The sequence below is a fragment of the Podarcis erhardii genome (genome assembly GCF_964252035.2).
Source record: "Podarcis erhardii genome assembly, chromosome: 1".
Lineage (NCBI taxonomy): Eukaryota > Metazoa > Chordata > Lepidosauria > Squamata > Lacertidae > Podarcis > Podarcis erhardii.
The window spans coordinates 17941624-17965753 of NC_138497.1; the positions used below are offsets into that span (position 1 = coordinate 17941624).

At 42.9% G+C, this 24130-nt stretch overlaps 1 protein-coding gene across 1 annotated transcript in view; it reads right to left on the reverse strand.

Moving 5' to 3' along the window:
* The window catches only part of EML1 (EMAP like 1), a 133374-nt gene extending 111690 nt beyond the window's left edge, over positions 1 to 21684 (reverse strand). The window contains exon 1 of the mRNA XM_081859869.1: positions 21471 to 21684. Within this exon, the coding sequence (XP_081715995.1) occupies positions 21471 to 21501 (31 nt within the window). The 5' untranslated portion in view covers positions 21502 to 21684. The remainder of the gene's footprint in view (positions 1 to 21470) is intronic.
* Positions 21685 to 24130: the final 2446 nt, after the last annotated feature.

The window sequence follows — 24130 nt, forward strand, 5'->3', positions numbered from 1 at the left end:
CATCCTCTAGAATAAAATAGCTTACTAGGGAAATGCTGAAGTCGCCCTTTGGGACGCCTCAGGGTAAATTTTTATGGTAGCCCAAATCTCAGTTGTACGGGTGTATGTATATATCTCAATTTTAACACATGAACTATTGCTGCAGTCTGCTCTGATTGTATATTTTATCTTTATGAACACTGTTTTTATTGTGTTGTGCAAGCTGGTCTTTGGCCATAATAAATTATCTATCATCTATCTATCTATCTATCTATCTATCTATCTATCTATCTATCTATCTATATCATCTATCATCTATCATCTATCTATCTCTATCTATCTATCTATCTATCTATCTATCTATCTATCTATCTATCTATCTATCTATCTATCTCTATCTATCTCTATCTATCTCTATCTATCTCTATCTATCTATCTATCTATCTATCTATCTATCTATCTATCTATCTATCTATCATCTATCTATCTATCATCTATCATCTATCAATCAATCTATCTATCTATCATCTTATCATCTTTCTATCTATCATCCATGACAGATAGCCATACAATCTCTGCGTAACAACCTCCAGTGAAGGAGAGTCCACAACCTCCCGAGGGAGTCGGTTCCACTGTTGAACAGCTCTTACCGTCAGAAAGTTATTCCTGATGTTTATCTGGAATGTCCTGGAGACAGAAGTTAATTGGGAGTGGGCAAAGGAAGGTGCACACACACATGCAGAAGGTTCAATCTCTGGAAAGTCCAGGTAGGATTGGGAGAGACCTCAGTCTAAAACCCTGGCCAGCTGCTCCCAGTCAGTGTGGACAATACTGAGCTATTAGTATAGGGCAGTATCCTATGTTCCTAATTGTAATCAGTCTGGTAATACTCAGAAGCTTGTAACAGGCTTATAAAGAGGGGATTAAAAGGACGCTGTCAGGATACAAAGGGACATGTCCTGAATAATATCACAATACAACTGAAATCCTTACGAAAACCAATATGAATTTTCATGACTCATTCTGGTGAGATTTCTTTAAAAACAAAACAAAAAAACAGATTCCTAACTCAATTTAGGTCAGTAGCTATTTCAAAGTGACCAGGAATCTGCATCCCTCTGTTATATCCATCTTAGGGCATGTCTCTCCAACACAGACTTTTAATTGAAGGTTGCCATTCCCAGACATTCTATCTGAAATGTTTGGCATCCTCACAATTCTTTGAAAGCTCTGCTAGTCAAAATGCTTTAGAAGCAGATTTGTTTGAGATAAAAAAAGTATTAACCGCATTAACCATGGATGCTGAATACAATTTGAAAGCCTAATAAAATAAAATACATCAAACAAGCAAAAACAAATACAATTATTATTATTATTATTTTTAAAAAGAGCAGTCAGCAAGTTGGGGGTTAAGATCCATATCGGAACTCCATTGGTAGGTGCCAAGGGGTTAAAGCAACAGGGAAAGGCCATAGATCAGAGGCAGAGCACCTCCTTTGCATATGCAAATGTTGCATATATATGAATTGGAGATGAGGTTAGGAACAAGTGATGTGGTCCTGTTGAGAAACAGAGTAGTGGTCCTTCTATGTGATGTGGTTGATTGGTGTTTCTACAAGGAAAATGGCTTTTTGGAGGCACTGCACCCAGCCATCATTTCCTCTAAATCAGCCATTGTTTTGTGGCCTTTGGCAAGGCAATGGAGTCCCACATGGGGGAGAATGAGACACACACACATCGCTCCTCTCTTTGTTCTCTGCCAAACCTTGGCTACTGGCTGAGAAACTACTCAGGTGCTGGTAGTAAAATGACAGGCTTATTAACAGCCTTCTAGACAGATCTCTGGCACGGCCCCTAATACAGGCCTGAAGCAGGATTTCTCATAGCTCATGGGAATACATGGTGGTGGTGGTGGTGGGGTTCTGGAGGCTGGGATTAATTTAACAAAATGTATATTCGGCTTGCCATATTTCGAAAGGTGGAAATCCGACACAAAAGTTGTTGAGCTTTTGGCAAAATCTACACTTCCGACGTGGCTTGCCATACGTCCGGATTCTCCTGAACCTGGACATCTCAGCGATTCCCGCCCGGACACGGTTTCCGATGGCCGAATCCTGGCTATGTCTGGGAAATTCTGGATGTATGGCAACCCTAATACCGCTTGAAGTGGTTTACTGTTTAATGGGACAGTGCACAGTCAGTTCACTGAGACTTAACATGCCTTTCACTTCAAAGAATATCTTGCCTTTGATGCTTGTGCAGCGCAAATACCCAATTTGTTAAAGAGATGTCTTATTCTCAAAAAGGTGGGGGGGGAGAGAGAGATACATTACATGAATGGGCTCTCTGTACATTTGAGAGTCCAGTTCACATGGTGTTGAAGTGCATGTCGGAGAAGAGAGAACGGACAGCCATCTATTTCTTTCATTATGTGAAGACCACCACCATTAGTAACACATGAATGGGGGCTTATTTTGGACATCTACATCAGTGGTGGACTGGCTTCCAGCTTGTCAGATCTACTTTGTTTTTAGCAAAGGCTCCAAAGTGTGCCAATGAGAGCCAGGTTTGAAAACCACAGATACCAATACTTTGTGTATTGGGCTATGTCTCCATAAAATGGAAACTTATGGAATTGCAAGACCATTTGCAATTACTTTGGTAGTGTACACACCACACTGGGGTCACCAAATGTTTCAGACTAGTGGGCACATTTTGAATTTTGGGAGAGTGCTGGGTCCGCCTGTTATGTATGCAAGCATTGTAGGCCAAAGCCTGGCTGTATGCATGCAATGCAGTCCTAGGCCTTCAGGCCTCCTGGAGCTGAGGAACTTCACCTGCATCACAAAAGACTGAGAGAATTCTTAAACCCTCCAATGACATTGTTAGTTGCTGGCAGGCAGCCAATCCCTGCTGAGCTAGGGCCAGTGTTGTGATTTGCTAATTGCAGCATTCAGGTGACCTATCACAGGCCAGCTTAAGGTATATATACTGGGCCAAGTGCCCCTGTTTGTCATTCTTGTTCCTGATGTTCCAATAAGTCCTTTTTTGAGCTGATTCTCGGTCTTGGGTCATGCCTGAACCCACCTACACTTCACCGCCAGTCATAAAATGGTGGCCCGGGGGGGGGGCCGTGGTATTACACAAAATGGCTGCGGTGGGGCATCATGGCATAACACAAAACTGGAGACACAGCCATCTCTGATGACCTGATGCTTGCCATATCTTGCTGGTCCTGATTATGGAGATTACGCACATAGACACACTGATGCTGTTGATATCTGATAACAGATATTCCACAATAATGTGAAAAATATACAAGATAACCACACCACTCTCATTTCACAGAAACCACTTAAAAGGAAGGCTTGGAGAATTCTGAGCACTAGTTTGTTAAGCATTGCTGGGAATTATAATTCTGTGAGGGCTAAAATACAGGGCCACAATTCTTTGTGGAAAAGAATGTGTTTCAAATGTGCTTTAAAGGAGCAGTGGGCACACAACCTTCCACAGAGAAGGAACTGAGTTCAAACATGACAGAAATCTGCTTCATTACTTCTCTGCCTCTCTATTTAGGCAAGTTGCTCCAAATGTGCCCTTATTATAGTGTTTCCCTTGTCATTTTTGTACGAAGCCTGTTCTGATATAAAGTTCCTGGTGGACTTTTGAACCCATCTCTGGCAGAGCTTGGAAATTAGACCGAATGAGAGTTGTCCTCCCCATAAAATTAAATATTATAAATGAGCATAATTAGAGGACTCTATTTCCCTCTTGGGATATACTAGTGAAATAAAGAACCCACTTTCATTTCACAATTGTGGTTTGGTGTTGGTGTTGTTTTTTCTCAGTTGTCACCAGATCCCTTGGTGGGATTATAGGTTTAGAATATACAGTTAGCGAAACATGAGCTCTTTTAGTAGCTGAGTTAATAGTCGAGAAAGACTATAATGAGTAGAAATATTTCCTATCGTATTCACTCACAGCTCAAAGCTATTTTTTTCCTGCTCACTCCACATGAATGTTCAGACAGCTCAGTCTGGCTTCCACAATCAGCAGCATTACTATTAAGCTTCTGTGTAGAAAGACATACCACTGTACGTTTTGTTCCATTCATAACTTGTATTGCATTACAGAACGTTATGGCTTGATGAGCTAAAAAACCATAAAGAGACGAGGATGAACCATGAGTAATGGCTCATCTTCGGTATAAATTGACAGACTGCTATGCGGAATGCCCGTGCAACTGAGAAACGAAACATTGCTTGCTGAAACGCAACAACTGTATGAAGAACAAGCATTCAGCTGTTTGCCACATATCTAGATCTCCATCGTTCATCAGAGATCTCACCTTACCCCGATTTGATGCTCCATGTAACATGCAGAGACATCTAGTGGCCGAATAAAGCACACAAGTACCAGCTATGGAGAGATATAAAGAGCCATGACCCACCATGATGTATCTGACCAATGGGCCCTCTAAATATCATCTTGCTCCTGATATACCTAACCACATACCGTCCAACACAATGGCGACCTGTTATGTACTGAGCTGAATCCTAGATCAATAGGATCCAGAATGCAGAAGTCTGATTAGTCCGCAGGAGCCACCCAATCCAGCTCCAGGTGGAAGTGAATGAGCGACCTGATTGGCCTGCAGGAGCAGCCAATCAGGCTCCTAGATGAAGTGAATCAGCAACATGATTGGCCTAAAGGAGCAGCCGTTCAGGCTTCTGGAGGAGGTTAATCTACAACCTGATTAGCCTACGGGAGCAGCCTGGAATTAGCCAATCACACAGGGCCCATTGTATAAATCATGTATATATTGCTAGACGTTTTGGGGAAAGTTTCATTCATTGCTACTATGAGCTGAATAAAGAGCATGAAATTCACACTCGACTCTGAGTATATTTCACGGCCCAAATCCAGGATGTCATCTTCCAGGTCTACAATCCCATGCGAGTCACATTACACACGCAAGATCGCAGACCTAGAAAAAGTGCTTTTTCAGGAACAGCACCCCAAAAATGCACATTTTAGGGCACAGTGTGAAGATCATGGATCTGGAGGAGAAATGTTTTTCTGGGGTGAGATCTCAATCCAAAATTGTGTGAGAGCAAGCTGTCCAAAATGGCTGCCATGCTCTCACAGGAAAAAATGGAATGTCCTGTTTTTTCCGGGACAGTTGTCAGGTTTGTAGCCAATCACTGCATACTGCAGAAGAGGGGTTCCTGAAAACAGCGTCATACCAGGAAGTCCATTCTGTTCAATTTAGGAATTGGGCCTTTAGTATGGTGGCACAAACCCACTGGAAATCCCTTCCATTACAAATCAAACTGGCACCATCTCTATTATCGTTTTGGTGCCTATCTTAAGTTCTTCCTTTTCCAATACGCCAATTAAATTGGAGATTTTTTTATGCAACCCTTCATCTGTATTGGACTTTAAATTGTTTTTATATATGTATCTATTGTTGATGTTTTTCATTGTGAGCGCACTTTGGGGCGCTTTCTGATAAGTGAATGAAATAAATAAATACCCTGTGGGGTTATTAAATAGTGCCAATATATACTGTGGTATATTTCCGAAGATCATATTCCAAACCTGATTGTTAAAGCTATACGAGCACAAATGTATTTGCTGGTCTGCTATTAATAGCAAAAAGAGCTTACTTGGGGAACCCTTGGAATTGACAGATGTACTGATCTTGCCTCTATTCATTATTATGGGCCACTGCCCATGATGGATTAGTTCTGATGTTGGTAACTCAAAAAGATTCCCTTTTAAAAAGAAGAAGCAAACATTCGTACTCAGACAGGGTCCTGTTTAGACTCAAATCTATGAGAATTTGAGGCAGGCTTCTCTGGAGATAAGCTGAAATGAAATAGGAGTGGATGGATATGTGATGTGCTTAGAGCATGGACAAACCGCTGTAAATTCAGGAAGCATGTGTCCAACCTATTTAATAGCAAATGAGTCAGCAGAAACAGCCATGGAGTGGAGGCAGGATTAACTAAGGGTTACCTAAGATAGCTCAGTGTTGGAGATGTGGCAAGGACAATGCCTCTCTGAAACACATGTCTGTACAGTGTTCTTTACTTAACAGGTTTTGGGAGAAAGTGCTGGACTGTGTAACTATGACTGTGCAGAAAAGGTTAAATCTTTCAGCGGAAAATATTTTATTGAACTGTATACCGGTATATCTGCAGTATGGAAATTATCAACGGGACAACGGAAATGGATTTTCCATGTGCTAATGGTGGCCAAGAGATTTGATGTTGAGGAATTGGAAAATTAAAGATACGATAAGCCTTCAATCAATGGACTGACAATATGACATCACTGCTTACAGGCGCAAATTCTGTTTGGAAAATATGATAACATTTGGAATGAGTTTATACAAAATGTAGTAGGCCATTAGCATTTATATAAGTGCTAGGACAATAACACTATACCAATTTATAAAAGAATGTATGGGAATGTCATATATTGCTTTTTTGGGTATATTTTCATTTTTATATGTATCTTTGTTGTTTTTCTTCCTCTCACTTTTCCTTCTCCCCCCCACCCCACCCCCGCCCCATATCACTTTATTTCTTTTAACTGAAATCACCTTAATAAAAACTATTTCTGGCCATAATCCAGTAATGCTAAAAGAAACGTAATTAGCGACGGCATGTCTGTGCACACGCGCGTTGCTTTTCACCGCTTCTGCGTATGCGCGTGACGTCATTCTGAGCGTCTGCGCATGCGCAAGCGGCGAAACCCGGAAGTAACATGCTCTGTTACTTCCGGGTTGCTGCGGAGCGCAACTCAAACGCGCTCAACTCGTAGCGTATTCAACCCGAGGTATGACTGTAAGAGGAGAAAGAAGAAAAGAGTTCACAGAATAAAATACAAAGGCTGTAGAATATTAATCAGCCAAAGGCCTAGTTAAAGAGGGACATTTTCTCCTGGTGTCTAAAGGTATATTAAGAAGGTGCCTGGTGAACCTCCCTGGGGAGAGCATTTCACAAACAGGGAGCCACTGCAGAAAAGGCCCTGTTCTTAGGTTGCCACCCTCTGGATCTCTCAAGGAGGAGGCACACAAAGAAGGGCTTCAGAAGATGAACACAGAGTCCAGGACAGTTTATATGGGGAGAAGTGGTCCTGGAGGCATTGCGGTTGCCTGTATTGTACTTGCAATGGGGAGTGGTAGCTTCAGTTCCTTGAGGGGTTCAGGCGCATAGACTCTGGTTGTTCTCCTATCCCCTGGGGCAAACTTGGGGGTGCTGGGGGAATCTGTTACTGCCAACAGAGTCTATTTCACAGGTGGATGGACATCGTTGGATTTCACCCACGATCACAAGTAATTCATTAAATAAATTCATTCATTAAATAAATTGCCACATTCATTAAACAGATTCCTACCCTGTCCTTCCTATTTGCTAACCAGTTTTATCTTAAGATTATTCTTGCTACAGCTCTCTTTACACGGGCACCCTCCTTCACTGCCGAAGGGTCCATAGCCACATTTTTACATTAATAGTCAAAATGTATTGTTCTGAAAGCCCGTTCCGGAATGTTCCGACAACCGAGGCGCGGCTTCTGATTGGTTGCAGGAGCTTCCTGCACTCAAGTGGAAGCTGTGTCTGACGTTCGACTTCCGAAAAACGTTCAAAAATCAGAACACTTACTTCTGGGTTTTCGGCATTCGGGAGCCAAAGCGTTCCAAAACGCAGGTGTTTGGGAACCGAGGTTTGTCTGTACGTTTTACATAAGACCATTAAATGCAACTGCAGTTGTGTCTCCTAAACTCAGCGGCAATGCAGCCAAAAGGTCTCATGTGATCGTTCCTCCTACCATCCTCTCCTACTCCACTTGCCCAGAGCAAACGCCCAACCTATTTAACAGCAAAAGAGTCAGCAGAAACAACCACAGAGATGAGGCAGAATTCACAAGAAGAGTAAAACAATATCTCTATTCAGGCCAATCTTGGCTCAGAGCCTGTTATTTATTTATTTTCTGTCCCATCTTATATCTAGTGATCCCAGGGCGAAAGACACAATGTGGCGTGCAAGGTTCTGAGTTACGCAGAACTCTTCCTCAGGCAGGGTGCTCAACAAATATCAAACGTAAGAGGATGGGGTGGGAGGGAATGCCGATCAGAAGGGTGGCGGTTCGAATCCCTGCGACGGGGTGAGCTCCCGTTGCTCAGTCCCTGCTCCTGCCAACCTAGCAGTTCGAAAGCACGTCAAAGTGCAAGTAGATAAATAGGCACCGCTCTGGTTGGAAGGTAAATGGCGTTTCCATGTGCTGCTCTGGTTCGCCAGAAGCGGCTTAGTCATGCTGGCCACATGACCCGGAAGCTGTACGCTGGCTCCCTCGGCCAATAAAGCGAGATGAGCGCCGCAACCCCAGAGTCATCCACGACTGGACCCAACGGTCAGGCGTCCCTTTACCTTTACTACAAACATTATACACAGTATGATCCCAATGAGTGCTGCTTTACTGTTCCTATCATCCTAATAAATACTGTTTTTACCGCCCCTCTGGGTGTGATTTCAGAGGACCAACACATTCGCCTGGATCTGACTTAACCACAGTAGCAGCAGAGCCGGTACAAAGCATACCATCTCAGTCTTCTATGGCAAAATGCTCCAGCAGATTCTAGCCCCATATTTCCTCTCCATTCTCAGGACAAGGTAATTTAATTTATCAAGTAGCTCGGCTCAGGTCTTGGTCTGACAAAAAGCTCCCTTGTTCTAACATAAGATCTCAGACAGAGTGAAGATTCCCCCCCTTTAAGAGAGAGAGAGAGAGTTCCCGCAGCGTTATCTCTTTGAGCACCCAGGGCTTGAAAATCTTCAATCAGGCTGAAACATGGAAATGTTTTACTTATAGGGAGGAGGCGTCTATCTTTTTCTTTTCTTTACTCTAATGGCCTCCTGCCGCAGATGTAGGTTGCATTCCACAATCCAGGCGCTTTGTGATCTATTGTTGCTTGCAACGTCCATGGATCGCGGGGGTGCTCTTGAAAATGTTTTGTGCGCAGCAAGGGGACACTTCTGACATGCTCTCATTCATGTGTCTCAGCAGGACCACTCTCTTGCATCGGCTGTGAGCCCATTTGGATAATGTTATTCCTACACATCCACATTCCTTTGCCAGGGACTCTTACCTGCTTTTCATCATCTTCAGGCCTGCTGCCTAGGGGGTTGTTGTCACATCAAATTCCTGCTAATTTAACGCACCGCTTTGGACTGCCTTTGATTCACAGGATTAGCTGAGGTGTGGCAAGGGAAGGAAGTGATTTAGTATATATTAAACATCTGTTTGCCAAAGTGGTTGCTATTGCCCCTCCCTTGTGGGGTAGATGGGACTGTGCAGGAGATGACTAGGGGTCAAAAGAGAGTTTTTAAAAAGGGCCAGGTGAAGGGAAAGAAGCTTATAAGTAATCGCACACAAAAATTAACTGAGAACTACGTGTCTTGGAAATAAAGGACGCATCTTGCTTTTTAGAACAATTACTTCCTACTGCGCCAAAGAATAATGCAAACACTCCTCTTTCTCTCTTCCAAACATGCAAAGATATCAAAACAAGCTGCCTTTTGGAAAACCTCCAAGGATTGTTGCTTGATAAATGTTGATTATACATTGATGTTTGTTGACTCACATTCCCAAGAATTGGGTTGGGTGGGGTTGATGATAGCTTGATAAGCTCATTAGAGGGTCAATGAGCTCAGAGGTTTGGGAAAGCCTGATCTATGCTTTTAATAGTATTCAGCTGTTATCCTGCCACCTCGCTTGTGATAGTCAAACTGGGATCCAATGAATCATCTGTAACACAGGTACTTACTAGTGGTGGGGTTGGTGCAAGATATAGAACCTGTAGTTTTGTTTTAAACCTAGGAGGCTGATACAAACAACTTCTTCACACTTCCTCCCCTGTTGTGCTAAATGATGGTTTAATATGCAGCACATAGAGGAATTGATCTATGAGGACGGGGGTCACCTCTATAGACCAGACTGAGCATATTTGAAATGTTGCTGTGAATAAATGGATAACATCTCTGGAACATGGTGAGAGCTAAGAATTTCCGACAGTCCTTTTTTGAAAATGAGAATTAAGTTTATCACGTCCCTTGACTTGTGATAAAAGATCTTTGTATGACTTGGAATAATTTTCATGAAGCTATTGTGGGGTGCAAGGGTTAATCACTTCGATGAGCAGATTAAATCAACTACAGCTTTGGAATCAACTAATCAACTAAAACTGCTCAGCTGGACCTACTGCTTATTCATGATGGCAAATTTTAATCAGTAAGAGGTGAGATTAAAGACCTCCTTCTAGTTCTTTAAGATAATTTTGGCTCTGTGGTGTTACTAAAATAGAAATGAAAAATCAACATTATATGCAGTGGTACCTCAGGTTACATACACTTCAGGTTACAGACGCTTCAGGTTACAGACTTCACTAACCCAGAAATAGTGCTTCAGGTTAAGAACTTTGCTTCAGGATGAGAACAGAAATCGTGCTTTGGTGGCGCGGCGGCAGCAAGAGGCCCCATTAGCTAAAGTGGTGCTTCAGGTTAAGAACAGTTTCAGGTTAAGAACAGACCTCCAGAACGAATTAAGTACTTAACCAGAGGTACCACTGTACAACCTTTTCTTCTAACAATAGGTGGTGGCTCTGGTTTATTAAATTTGCAAATCATTTAAATCTTGCTTAATATAGGGCTAAACATCAATGCCCTTATTATGTATTTTGTGTTTTTTTCTATTATGTTTTTATGTTGTAAACCGCCCTAAGATCTATGCCCTACTTGCATCAGAGCTAGAAAAGGCAATTCAGTTTCTCAGCAAAAGGCCATTAAATGAATGTAGAGACATTCCCGTAGCTCAACTGCAGGGCTCTCTCCAGCAATATTAATCTCGTCACATCTGAATTCATCAATACCACAGCAAAAAAGAAAGAAAGAAAAAGGCACCATTCACAAACAAGCATTCAGCAACATGCCACGCAAAGGTTCTCTTCATCATTCATTTTCTTGGCTCTTTATGTGTGTCGTGTACAGATGAACAATGATTTACTTCAGTACATGCCACTTTCCCATATGTCATTCAATCTCATTTCTGCAATGATCTGCATTTTTTTTTTAAAGAAAATCCACAATTATGTGTTTTTAAATACAATTTTATCTCAAAATAAAAAGTTCCAGCTAACCTGATCCAAAAAACCCACCCACCTCACTCACACATGAAAACAAAGAACACCACAGCCAACCACAAATGAATAACCACACTCTAGGCCAACCCCAACCTCTCTCACCAGCAAAGGAACACAGGTAAACGGCAAAGAAACTGCACAAACAACGCTGACACCAAACCCTACATACAGTAAGTAAAATAGAAACATCGCCACCCGACCCCACCCCCACCCATCTCCCACCCCCCTTTCCCCCTTTTCTTCCTAATGTCTCAACAAATGAAACTGATTTGTAAAAATGTTACACGGGGGTAAAAATACAAGAGAGAGACATTGCACACACTTTTGTAAATCAAGAAAATCTTTAATAAAAAAATAAAAATAAAAATAAAAAATTCAAATCTGCACATTGAGTTTTGATCCGCACTTTAGTCTGAGAAATGCAGGCCACATTCACACCCTACATTTAAAGCACTATGATTCTGCTTTAAACAGTCATGGCTTCCACCAAAGAATCCTGGGAGCTGTAGTTTGCTAAAAGGGCAGAGAGAGTTCTTAGGAGGCCCCTATGTCCCGGGAAAAATAGGGACGCTTGAAGGGTATGGAGCTGCAATTGTCAGAGTTCCCTAGGAAGAAACGACTCTGGAACTGTAGGTCTGTGAGGGGAATCAGGTTCTCTGAAGAACTACAACTCCCAGAATTCTTTAGGGAAGCTGTGAGTGTTCAAATCCCCCTGATACCACCTTAAACAGTCACAGCTCCCCCCCAAAGAATGTATGGTGTGTGTGTGGCTGCAGCTTGGCTCAGTTCACAACAACATTCCCAAAGACTGAATTCCGTAAGCATGCCTAGTGCCAACAAGGTGCCCTCCAGACCACAACTCCCATCAGTCCCAGTAGTTGATGGGAGCTGTAGTCTCCAGCATCTTTAGGGCACCAGGTGGTTTGAGAAGGACAGGAAGGAGGAAGGCTACAACACTTGAAGATCCTTTGCTCAACTTCACAGATTTATTCCGGAGTCAAAGGGGCTGTAAGTAAGAATCGGGGTGATTACACTGGGAGCACGTTTTCTAATCAAAATGCTGAATGCGTCAAAATCAGCTAAGCCCCTATAGGAATTGAGCGCCACTGCTTTACAAAAGGAAAATAATACACACGAGGGAAAGCACTAAGATAATTGAAGTGTTTTGCTTTTATCTACATGCAGGGATGGCGGAACATCCATGTACTTTCTGCTAATGGATAGTGCAAGTATGTCGATATAATTGCTACTGTGGAAAGAAGCCAAAGCAAACCCCAGTCCTCTCAAAGAGACGGAAATGTCTTTTGCGCTTAAAATCTGTTGGTACAGGTGTCTCTTGGGAAATGGACTTTAGAGTTCTCTTTACCCACAGATACGGATGGGGAACATACTCAGTTCAGTTTGCATTTAAAGGAGAAGCTACATAATTCGCATTTTCTGAAACAATAAGCGAATCGAAACGCAGCCGTCCTGCAAAAGGCGTGTTTCGCTGCATTTTGCAGTGCATTGAACTCCAGTCAAAGAATGTGTACAAAAAACCCACACACGTTAACATGTGCATATAAAAGCTGAGGCAATTCCAATCTGTTTTAGTGTTCTAAGTTTTCTCTGTTTTAAAGTAGGGCTGTAATTTTTTCTTGATTTTGTTGTTTTATCTTTTTTTGTAAAGCGCTTTGAGGTGTTGTTGTTTTTTAAAAAATATATAAATCAAGCGGTGCATGAATGTTATGAAGTAAATAAATAAACATATTAGGGGAAACAACATACAAGAATGCATTATATGAAGGAAATGGCTTGCCCAAATGTGAACCTGCGAGAGTCATGTGACCTGTACAAAACCATGGTGCCCCAAACCACACATTTTTGGGTGCCGCGATCTCATGCAACACACGCATCCTGCCATGATCTTATGTGTTTTTGAGCACATGGCCCCCGGAATGGGGATTTCCTGGACAGTTGATGGGTATGTGCCACAGACCCCCCTGGGTGGGATCACCAATTGGAAACCAGCTGGGGAAAATGATCCCAAAATCAGGATACATACAGAATGCAGGGGAAACACAATGCATCGCCGGCCAAACTTCTCATCTGCATGCCTCGCTCAGCTCAGAGTACTGGTACAACTCTAGGGCAGTTCAAAAAGCCATATAATCTACTTTCATTACTGGAGTCAGTGACTTGGGGCTAAAAGACCAAGCTACATCCATGTCTGCTTTGGGTTGACCTTGTCACAGTGCCTCATCGAGGTAATGAGGACATCTGAGATATGCCCAGTAGCACAGCATTTCCCTCTCGCTTGCAGCTGATTCAGAGCACTGCAGCATGTTTTTGTCTGGTCGCTTTACGCAGCTACGATCACATTACGCTTGCCCTGCTTTCTTTAAGTTGCTTGTCTGCGAAAGTGCCAGTGTGTGCAGTTGTGTGCCATTTTTGAAACTCGGGAAGATCACAGACCCTGGATAGTTTCAGTCCCTTGTAATATTCAAGGCTTGTTGGTAGAGCACCTATTGGTAGAGGATATGTTTGTTGTGTTTGGTTTTAGTGTTTCTGTTGTAAGTCAGTTTGGGACACTTTCATGAGTAAAGCGACAAGAGTTAATAATACAGGCACCTCCCCAATTGCTCCTGCAGCCAATCAGAAGCCGCGGAAGCCCCATCGGACGTTCAGCTCCCAAAAATAGTTAGCAAACCGGAACAGTCGCTTCCAGGTTTGCAGCGTTCAGGAGCCAAAACGTTCGAGAACAAAGCTTTTCAAAAACCCAAGTACGGCTGTATTTTCTCTCTTTCTGGCAGCCTTGGCATGCTGGCTGGGGTTGATGGGAGTTATGGTTCCCAAACACCTGGAAGGTACCAGGCTGGTGAAGCCTGCTGTATGGATAAGAGCAGTGCGTTTTTTCTGGGGGGACGCATACGCCTAAACATTTTGTGAAACTAAGTTTGGCCTCGTTGAGGGGCAGTATTTCAATATGAGTAGGAAAATGAGAGTACCTGAAGGAGTAATTGAATATAACATTATAACATTTTGAAGGAAGAGGCCAGGGTCATCCCATCTTAGACCTCTTGGCACCAACCCAAAAGAAGACAATGTCAGTCAGCATCCATGAAGATCCCAGGGGAGACATCCTGCCTCTCTGCTCCTGGCCAAGGGTGGGGCCTGATGGGCCTCATAAGGACTGCTGCTGCCACCCAGGAAGACTCGCCTGCTTGAGTGCCTGAGGGCCCCGCTCCTGCCTCTCTCCACCCGGCCTAGGGCAGGCTTCCTCAACCTTGGCCCTCCAGATGTTTTTGGCTTACAACTCCCATGATCGCTAGCTAGCAGGACCAGTGGTCAGGGATGATGGGAATTGTATTCCCAAAACATCTGGAGGGCCAAGGTTGAGGAAGCCTGGCCTAGGGCGAGGCCTGACAGGATCTTAATAGCTACTGCTGCCTAGGAGGACTGGGGTATTTTGGGAAAAGTTTTACTGGGAGTTGCTGCTGTTGCTGATTTTAATCTTTATTTTAATTTTTTAATCTGATTTTAATCTGCTGTTGCTGATTTTGTGTCTTTATTTTTATGTGGAAATTGTTCGGTTTGGTTATGTCGTTTTTGATGTGTTTTATTTATTTTTATGACTACTTTGCTATGTTTGTAATTATGTAAATCTTTTCATATTGTAAGCTACCTTGAGCATTGTTTTAACTGTGGAAAGGCGGAATACAAATAAAATGATGATGATGATGAGAGTAGCTGGGGAAATCCAGCTAGATGGGTGGGGTATAAATAATAATATATTATTATTATTATTATTATTATTATTATTATTATTATTATTATTTATTAAGGTTGTGGGGCTAACTGAGTACGTGGTGAATCCTGCTAAAGAAATCACCCAGTGCCCGGAGCAGGGGTTACAACTCCCGAACGATGGCTGCCACGGCCATGAACACCGTGTCATCACGCTCCCGCACCATCTTCACCGTGACCATTGAGCAGAAAATGAGGAGTAGTAAACACCATTTTGCATTCCAAGCTGCACTTTGTAGACCTTGCTGGTTCAAAAAGGCAAAGCAAGACCAAAGCAGTAGGTGTTGGACTGCGGGGAGGGATTAGCATCAAGGAAGCATTCCTATGCCTGGGGAATGTCATCAGCGCTCTTGAGGAGGAAATCAATAAGGGCAATGATAGGGGCTGCAAGTTAACACGCCTTTTGCAAGATTCCTTGGGAGGCAATAACCACACCTTGATGTTTGCATGTGTGAGCCCAGCAGCTTTGAACTTCGAAGATACTTTGAATACCCTTCACTATGCTGATAGGGCCAAAAAAAATAAAGAACAGCCAGTAGTGAATATTGACCCTCAAGCAGCAGAGTTGTGATTTGGAAGAGCTTCTCGGCGATGAACAAGTAGATTTGGAGGACAGCTTTGACCCTGAAGATCCTCCTTCAGAAACCAGAGGAGACACTTCTTCCAAAACACCACCTATCAGAGAGAATCATGGCTCCATGAGATCTAGGGGAGAAAATACTAAATGCTACATCTTTTGTGCACAGGCCTGATTTCCTCCATAGGCTGGTTCGAAGCTAAACACCTGACTGGAGCCAGCTGGGTGGATTCGGGATTCTCAGCTTCATCCAGCCAGGTCTCAGAAATAATAGCCAGGTTGGCAGCCACAGATTCTTTCAGAATTCAATGGCAGATTGATGATGTTCCAGCAACCTGACATTCATAAGTAGCAGCTGAATGAAGACGGACAGCTGGTCAAGGTGGAGGGAAAGCTGTTCCCTGCTTCAAGGCCTATTGCCACCTGGCCTAGGGGGTGGGGCCCACACTCACTCTGAGCACATCAAAAATGTTTTTAAATGTTTAAAATACTTGTTAATCTATGGCATGGGTTGGCAAACTAAGGCCCATGGGCCGGATCAGGCCCAATTGCCTTCTGGATCCTGCCCGTAGGCGGTCTGGGAATTGCCGCGTGGATCGCAAGCATGCACATTCTTTCCCTCTCCCTCACACGGTGGTGCCGGCAGCGCCTCCTCCCTCCCTCCTCCTGGCTTCTCCCCGCCCTGCCTAGAGGAGGAAGGGGGCTGGGCTTTGTTGGTGCCAGCAGCAGCAGCACTCAAGTGGCCGCCATTTTAAGCAGCCCCTCTCCGGAGCCCCTTCACATGCCGCTCATCGTCCCTCCACCGCCGCCAGCCCCTGCCGCTAGCAAGACACAGGTAAGCAGCTAGTGGGGCTTGTAGGGCTCTTGCATCATTTCCCCCCCCAAAATATACTCCCGCCCCCCACAAGGTCTGAGGGACAGTGGACCGGCCCCCTGCTGAAAACGTTTGCTGACCCCTGATCTATGGTGTTTTAAATGTTTTTCTTGTTTTGTGCGCTGTTGTGGGCGGGATGGACATTTGTTAGGGCTGGGGATTAGTTTAGTTTTAGTATAAATGTAATTCTTATTATTTCAATTTATTGTCTTGTTGATTTGCTGTATAGTTTTATTTTGTTTTAAAGGGGAGAGGGTATGAGTCATGGGGGTGCAGAGATTGTGTGAATGAACTTAGTGCTTGGCTTATATTTTTAGCTGCTATTTTGTTAATGTTTTTAATATTTTATAGATTCTATATGCCTCATTGATTTGTTAATCATGTGACTTGCTGTAACTGTGAGGTTTAGCTTATTTTTAGTTAAGTTTTTCTAAATAATTTTTTTGCTGCAACTGTTTTATTGATAATCTGTTAATTATTGTATACGATGTAAGCTGTATTTGTGATGTGCTATTATGTTTTATTATGTTATGGTTATTTATTGGTTGTAAGCCGCTTTGAGATTCATTTGAATGAAAAGGGGCATAGAAATACAATCAATCAATCAATCAATCAATCAATCAGTACCCCTAAACATTTTTTTAGGGGGGAAAAAGCACTGGCTAAGAGTATTCATTTTGAGCACATGGATTCCCTCTATTTAATGCGACTGGTTCCTGATTTGCATTTAGTGACTTTGTTTATGTGTTTTAAAAATTATTTACGTACAATTTTTGCATTGCATTTAATGATAATTATATGCCTCCCCCTGGTGCTTGTTTTTTAAAGTCCCAGCATGCACTTCTCTGCCCCCTTTATTTTCTGCTCTTGTCATCTCATCCCCCAACACATTTAATTTTCCATTCAAAGGAAGGAGGACAAGCCCAGCATTTTCAAACTGGTGAAGTTGCCTGCTAAGATCTGAAGAGCTGTGTATAATTAAGGTTTCTTGTGGGAAAGAAATATTGGCCAATTTACATCTAGCTACTGTAACTCAAGAGGAGGTCATAGGCAGAAGAACTCCCCCTATCCTGCCTTCATTTCCCTCCTACCCAATCTAGCAAGAACAATTATGCAGCTGTTCCCAGACTGCATACTTGTGTAGGCTGCACACAGCACAGAAATTATGGTCTCTGCTTATTCTACAGGCTTATCCATACCTTTTGCCCTCGCTTTCTAGGCACAGGTCTGCCCCAAGAAAAACAAATAATCATAGTCATAATTTTATCATTTATATCCAGCCCATCTGACTGGGTTTCCCCTGGCACTCTGGGTGGCTTACAGCTTATATAAAAATAATAATAACACATCAAACATTAGAAAACAAAATATCTTATACAGACTATAAATAAACTAATAAGTCAATAGAAACTAACAACAACAAACAATTTACAATTATACCCAAATTAAAAGAAATGCCAACCCAAGCTAAACATTTAACCAACTCCAACTCAACAAAAGCAAAACGGAGAAACCAAAATTAAAACTGTTTAAAACATTTTGAAACATTTTAGCAAGTTGCCCCAACACAGGAGTTGTTCCAGCAACGTCCCTCTGGCCTCCCAGAGCCCCTTTTGGTTGTTCAATGCGAGTGTGGGCCCTGCTCCCTAGGCCACGTGGAAATGGGTCTTGCAGCAAGAAGAAGAAGAAGAAGAAGAAGAAGAAGAGTTTGGATTTGATATCCCGCTTTATCACTACCCGAAGGAGTCTCAAAGCGGCTAACATTCTCCTTTCCCTTCCTCCCCCCACAACAAACACTCTCTGAGGTGAGTGGGGCTGAGAGACTTCACAGAAGTGTGACTGGCCCAAGGTCACCCAGCAGCTGCATGTGGAGGAGCGGAGACGCGAACCCGGTTCCCCAGATTACGAGTCTACCGCTCTTAACCACTACACCACACTGGCTCTGCAAGGAGCAGTCTTCCTTCCAGCACTCACAGCAGCCACACACACATTGCTTTCCCTGTGAAAACCTGCTCTTTACTGCTGAAACGGAGCAAACACCAATCTACAGAAAGCCCGAACTCCCATTTGCTCCAAGGAACTAGTACATCTCACACAGTGACATATGAATGCTTTAAATATCAGCACTCTGCTCCTCCAGATTTTACTGTGTTTATTTTGGATTAATATCCTGGTTTGTGAGCAATGGTTCGCACTAGCCGCAATTTACCATTTTCAGATAGAACAGCAAACTGTGGTTTGTTTCAGATTGCAAATGGAAGCTGCTGATTTCCTCCCTCCAAGTACAAAAGAAAGGGGAAGAGGAAGGGGAAACACATGGCCCTGCGGCTAGCTGCAACTCATGCATGTAATGATCAACTGTGGTTTGTTGCTGTTACTCTTCATGTACACCATGTCCCAAACCTTTCACAGTCACTCAGTCATAGATTGTGCGTCTACCTGCTGTTAGATCAACATTTAGAAATCTTCTGGTACTACCGTATTTTTCTGTGTATAAGACAATATTTTTATTTTTCGCTTAGAAATAATTTGCAAAAAATTGCGGCAATGCAGTGACCCCCCCCCCAAAAGCTCAACAACTCTGGGCAATCTCCCAATTTTTTTTTGTTGTGGTCCAAAAAAATAGGGGTCATCTTATACATGGGGATCTGTAATACATGAGAAAATATGGTTGTTTAAAAGAAAGAAAGAAAAAGAAAACAGTAGCAGTAATTTTTAACCCCTCATATATATTACCTAGGTCAAACCTTTGTCGTTTCCAGTATGTCACTATCTTAGGATATTTCCAATAAACATGGAGCAAGCTTGCCTCTCCTTCCATGGGGAAACAGAGAACAGTTAGACGAAATACGTATTGTGGCCTTGCATAGAAATTAGAAGCCGTACAATAAGGTACCATACTGACAGGCAAACTTGATATTAACGGTAATTAACGTGAAAACAGTTGACACACTTACTTTGAAATTTTAAATAGCCACTGTGTGGGGATGGTGGGTGGGATTCGCACCTGTGGCACACAGGGAGAGAATATTTAACCCTTTGACTGCGATGAAAATTGACCCACTCAAAGATATTGGCCCCGGGAAGCAAGATGTGATTGGCATCAGCTGAATAGTCAGTGGTTAAACCAGATTGTGATGCTGCAGTAAAACAGTCATATCACATTCTGTCTGCAAGAAATTACATTCAAAGCCATTTTCTTTTGCAACTGGGGGAATATAACTTAATGAACAGCCATCACTGTAGATTCATTCATATTAGCTGTGCATTAAATATTGTCTCTGTCATCTGAATCCCATGTCCTGTCCTCTCCCACTTCCTTGATATGACTCACTATGCTTAGCAAGCAAACACGTTTCCAGATTCTAAAACTGAGGCCTGTTCTGCTGGCCAAGCAACCTGCTCTGGTTACTAGCGGCACAGCATGCCTTTTGATAAGGCAAGCAAAAATACCCCTCTCCTCCCTTCCTTCCTAATGCAAAGGATTGCTGACACCATACATATAAGACGAAACCAGGTGGATTCTACAATACAGAAATACACATTCAGAGCACAGAATAACTTGTTCTCACATTAAGTCAGTTTCTGCAGCCACACATTTATTTGCAAAGAGAGCTCTTGATCATCTTGCAGAGCTCTTGATCATCTTGTTTACATTTGCAGAGCAGTAGACAAGATACCATATTAAGGCACACAGTCATAAAAACAAGCAAACAAATCAAACTGTTTGGTCAATTTACCTACAAAATCAAAAAACCTGGTGGCAAAAAAAAAAAACAAGCCCCAACACCACTTGCCTTAAGCACAAGTTGTAGTTTTTGAAACCTCTGTAGTTACTAGCTGTGAAAACTCTGCTTTCAGTTCATTCAGAAGTAGCCCTCTTCAGCCATGGCTGAGGATTGTGAAGGGGACACAGATGTCCTGCTTTTACTTACGACATCCCTATTTTCATTGGAGACATGTTGGAGGGTATGGAGTTATCTGACCCCCAAGCCTTCTGAAGGCAATCCTGTATTGGGAAGGTTTTTTTTGATTTTTTAAATGTTTTTACATATGTTGGAAGCTGCCCAGAGTAGCCGGGGAAACCCAGTAAGATGTGTAGGGTATAAAAAGTAAAATGATCATTATGGAATGAGACATCCCTAATTTCATCAGAGAAATGTTGGAGGATATTCATGGTGCCGGGGACCAAAGTGTTTGGCAGGTCTCGGTTCAAATCTCTGCTAAGCCATGGAGGAAATTGGGTGGCCTGGGAAAAGTCGCTCTTCCTTAGCCTCCCAAATTGGTATTCCAAAAGTGGGCATTGCTCCATGACATGTCCACAAAACAAAACAGTTCCGCGATGGCTTTAAACTATGCTATGTGGAAAAGGATAAAAATTTGTACTGTTGGATCTGGAGTGCGGCAAGGGAATGGGCTTAGCTTTGCTATGCTTGTTTTGAAACTGAAGTGAAGTTATGTCTCCTGCCCCAAAATTGGATTAATATTTATTGCTTCCCACCTCCGTTTCTGTCGCCCTTTTGCAGTTAGGAAGTGACACAAGTAAGTTACAAGAGGATGCTTATTTCTGGTCCCATTCCCAGACATTCCTCTCCAAGTGCTCTAAAGGACAGATTTGGACACTGCCATTTTGACAGAATTAGTCACTTTGCATGCTCTCACCAGTTTGTCACCCAATATCCTTTCATACATATATAATTATTAATAGCATTCCTCCCCCAGAAGCACGAAGTTAGATTTTTAAAAATACGTCAGATAAGAACCTTAATAGATCTATTATTCAAAGCTTCAAGCAAAGAAAAACATTTTTAAAACCCCACATAACCTCTGCAGCAAATGTCCAACAACAGCTATGCAAGAACCTGGCTGGTTTTGGAGGGGGAAATCAGACTAAAACACTCTGACTGTTTGCAGCCTTGCTGTGCCTGAACTGACAGGACTAAACATTTGGCTTAGAATTGTTCTGCTTTTCTCATCCGCCTCCTTTGAAAGCCGAGGCTGTGAACTAGACTTCAGGACAGTGTGGTAAATATAATTCTGGCACTTACCCACAGCTATCCCTTCGCAGTCTGACATCATGTGAAAAGAAGTTTCCTTTAATGCTTCTCAGGGAAAAAAACCGCAGGGAAAAATAATAGCACCAATGCAGAACTCGTTCCTCCGTCAGGGCAAGCAGAAGAAATGTTAGCCAAAGAGAAATAGTTCTTTCTCTCTCTTCTTCTTCTCAACTGTACCCAAGGAGTTTACACAGCAACCAGTTCTGGCTCTGCCTTCTCATTATGGGATGTAAAGATAAGAATGTGCTTTTGTGCCAAAAGAGCACGCTATTGGTGGATAAATTTGTTGACATCCCTCCCCTTCGAACAGCTTCCTCTTTAATGTCACTGTGGCACATTACAGGCTCGAAAAGGCCATGGAATATTTATGAAAAAGGCTTTTAAGAACTACACTGGGAATCCAGGCTCAAATGCCCACTGAAATAATTATGATGTGGAGAAGCTTGTAACTGGGTCTTGTTTCCAGGGCATTCCTTGTTGCATAACATGTGACTAATATTCATGTACTTGAGAGAAACTGAAAGCAGGTCTCTCTCCTCCCCTCCCCCCACTTCAATGTGCATAGGTGTGGGAAAACCTTGTCAGCTAAGGGCCAGGCAGATTATTTTTGGGAAGCATACAAGCAGAACATGGAGGCAATTGCCAAACTCCAACCCCAGTAACTAGTATTCAGAAATACTCTGCCTCTGAATATCCTGGCTAAAAAAACCTGGCTAAAAAAACCAGCAACAAGTGCTCCATGAATCCTGGCTAAAAAAACCAGCAACAAGTGCTCCATGAATTTGTTTGATTTCCTTTTAAAGTCATCTAAGCCAGTGATCACCACTGAATTTTGCGGCATCAGATCCCTTAAGCTAGTTAAATGTGGTGCAGAGAAGCATGCTGTCTGTTGCTAATTGGCTACACTGGTGACATGAAGTGACGGAGAAGAGCCACCTTCAGGCTACCAGCTCCACCTTGCAGCTGAAAATGAGATCCACATGGAACCTTCCAAAGCAGCAGGGACTGTGGAAGACACACTGTCAAACAGTCCAGATAAGCCATCCAGGTCAGCGGGCTACTCATGAGTAAATTGTCACTGCGGCATCTTTATGGCAGAAGACCCATCAGACATAGGATATCGTTCCAAAACCCTTCACTGCACGGGGTAAACAGGTCTCAATATGTGTGGACATAACTTTCAAAGAATCATAGAGTCGTAGTGTTGTAAGGGACCCCAAGTGTCAAAGTGTTGGTGCTGACCTTTAAAGCCCTAAACGGCCTCGGTCCAGTACAGTGGTACCTCGGGTTAAGTACTTAATTCGTTCCGGAGGTCCGTACTTAACCTGAAACTGTTCTTAACCTGAAGCACCACTTTAGCTAATGTGGCCTCCTGCTGCTGCCGTGCTGCCAGAGCACAATTTTTGTTCTCATCCTGAAGCAAAGTTCTTAACCTGAAGCACTATTTCGGGTTAGCGGAGTCTGTAACCTGAAGCGTATGTAACCTGAAGGTACCACTGTATACCTGAAGGAGCGTCTCAACCCCCATCGTTCAGCCCGGACACTGAGGTCCAGTGCTGAGGGTCTTCTGGCGGTTCCCTCACTGTGAGAAGTGAGGTTACAGGGAACCAGGCCTTCTTGGTGGTGGCACCCACCCTGTGGAATGCCCTCCCATCAGATGTCAAAGAGAAAAACAACTACCAGACTTTTAGAAGACATCTGAAGGCAGCCCTGTTTAGGGAAACTTTTAATGTTTAATAGATTGTTGTTATTTTAATATTCTGTTGGAAGCCGCCCAGAGTGGCTGGGGAAACCCAGCCAGATGGGCGGGGTATAAATAATAAATTATTATTATTATAATAATCTCGTCCAACCCCCTGCAATGAAGGAATCTCAGCGAAAGCATCCATGACAGCTGGCTATCCAACCTCTGCTTAAAAACCTCCAAGGAAGGAGAGTCCACAACTACCCAAGGGAGTCCGTTCCACTGCCAAACAGGAAACAAGTTCTTCCTGATGTTTATAGTCGGAATTTCCTTTCTTGTAAAAGTCTGGGGGGTTCCTGGTTTAAAGAAAAGGAGCCAGGGGTATAGCGGCAATATCATCATTGCATACCATAACGTGGTCCTTTCCTTCCGCCCTGCCTAAGGTAACAGAGCTGCATAAAACAATTATACTAATGCAAGTTTGATGCAAGATTTCCACTGATGGACTGCACCACATCCTTGGCTCTCATTTGAAAGCTGGAGTAATATTGTGCCTGGGAGTAATCGTACTTCACTGACCTAGAACGAGGGATGAATTGTTCTCGCTCAGCCTGCATTTATCTTTCCCAACAGAGGGCACCCAGAGTGATTGCTTTTGTTAATGAAGTCTTGCCTGATTATGGCGTGTGTAATTTTCTGTTTGATTGAAGTATGCGCTCAAATGTGCAGCTCTGTAGGAGCCACTATCTGGCCCAATCAGAAACACCACATACTTAAAATGATATATATATATATATATATATATATATATATATATATATATATATATATATATATCCTTTTTGATTTATGCAAGTTCAGTTGCTCCCCCACTTCCCCTGCCCCCCCCCCCCCACTGCTACTTCTTTCCCAGGTCAAGGGAGAAGAAGATGTTAGCTCTGCTGGGAGTCGCTAGACCAGATAGCAA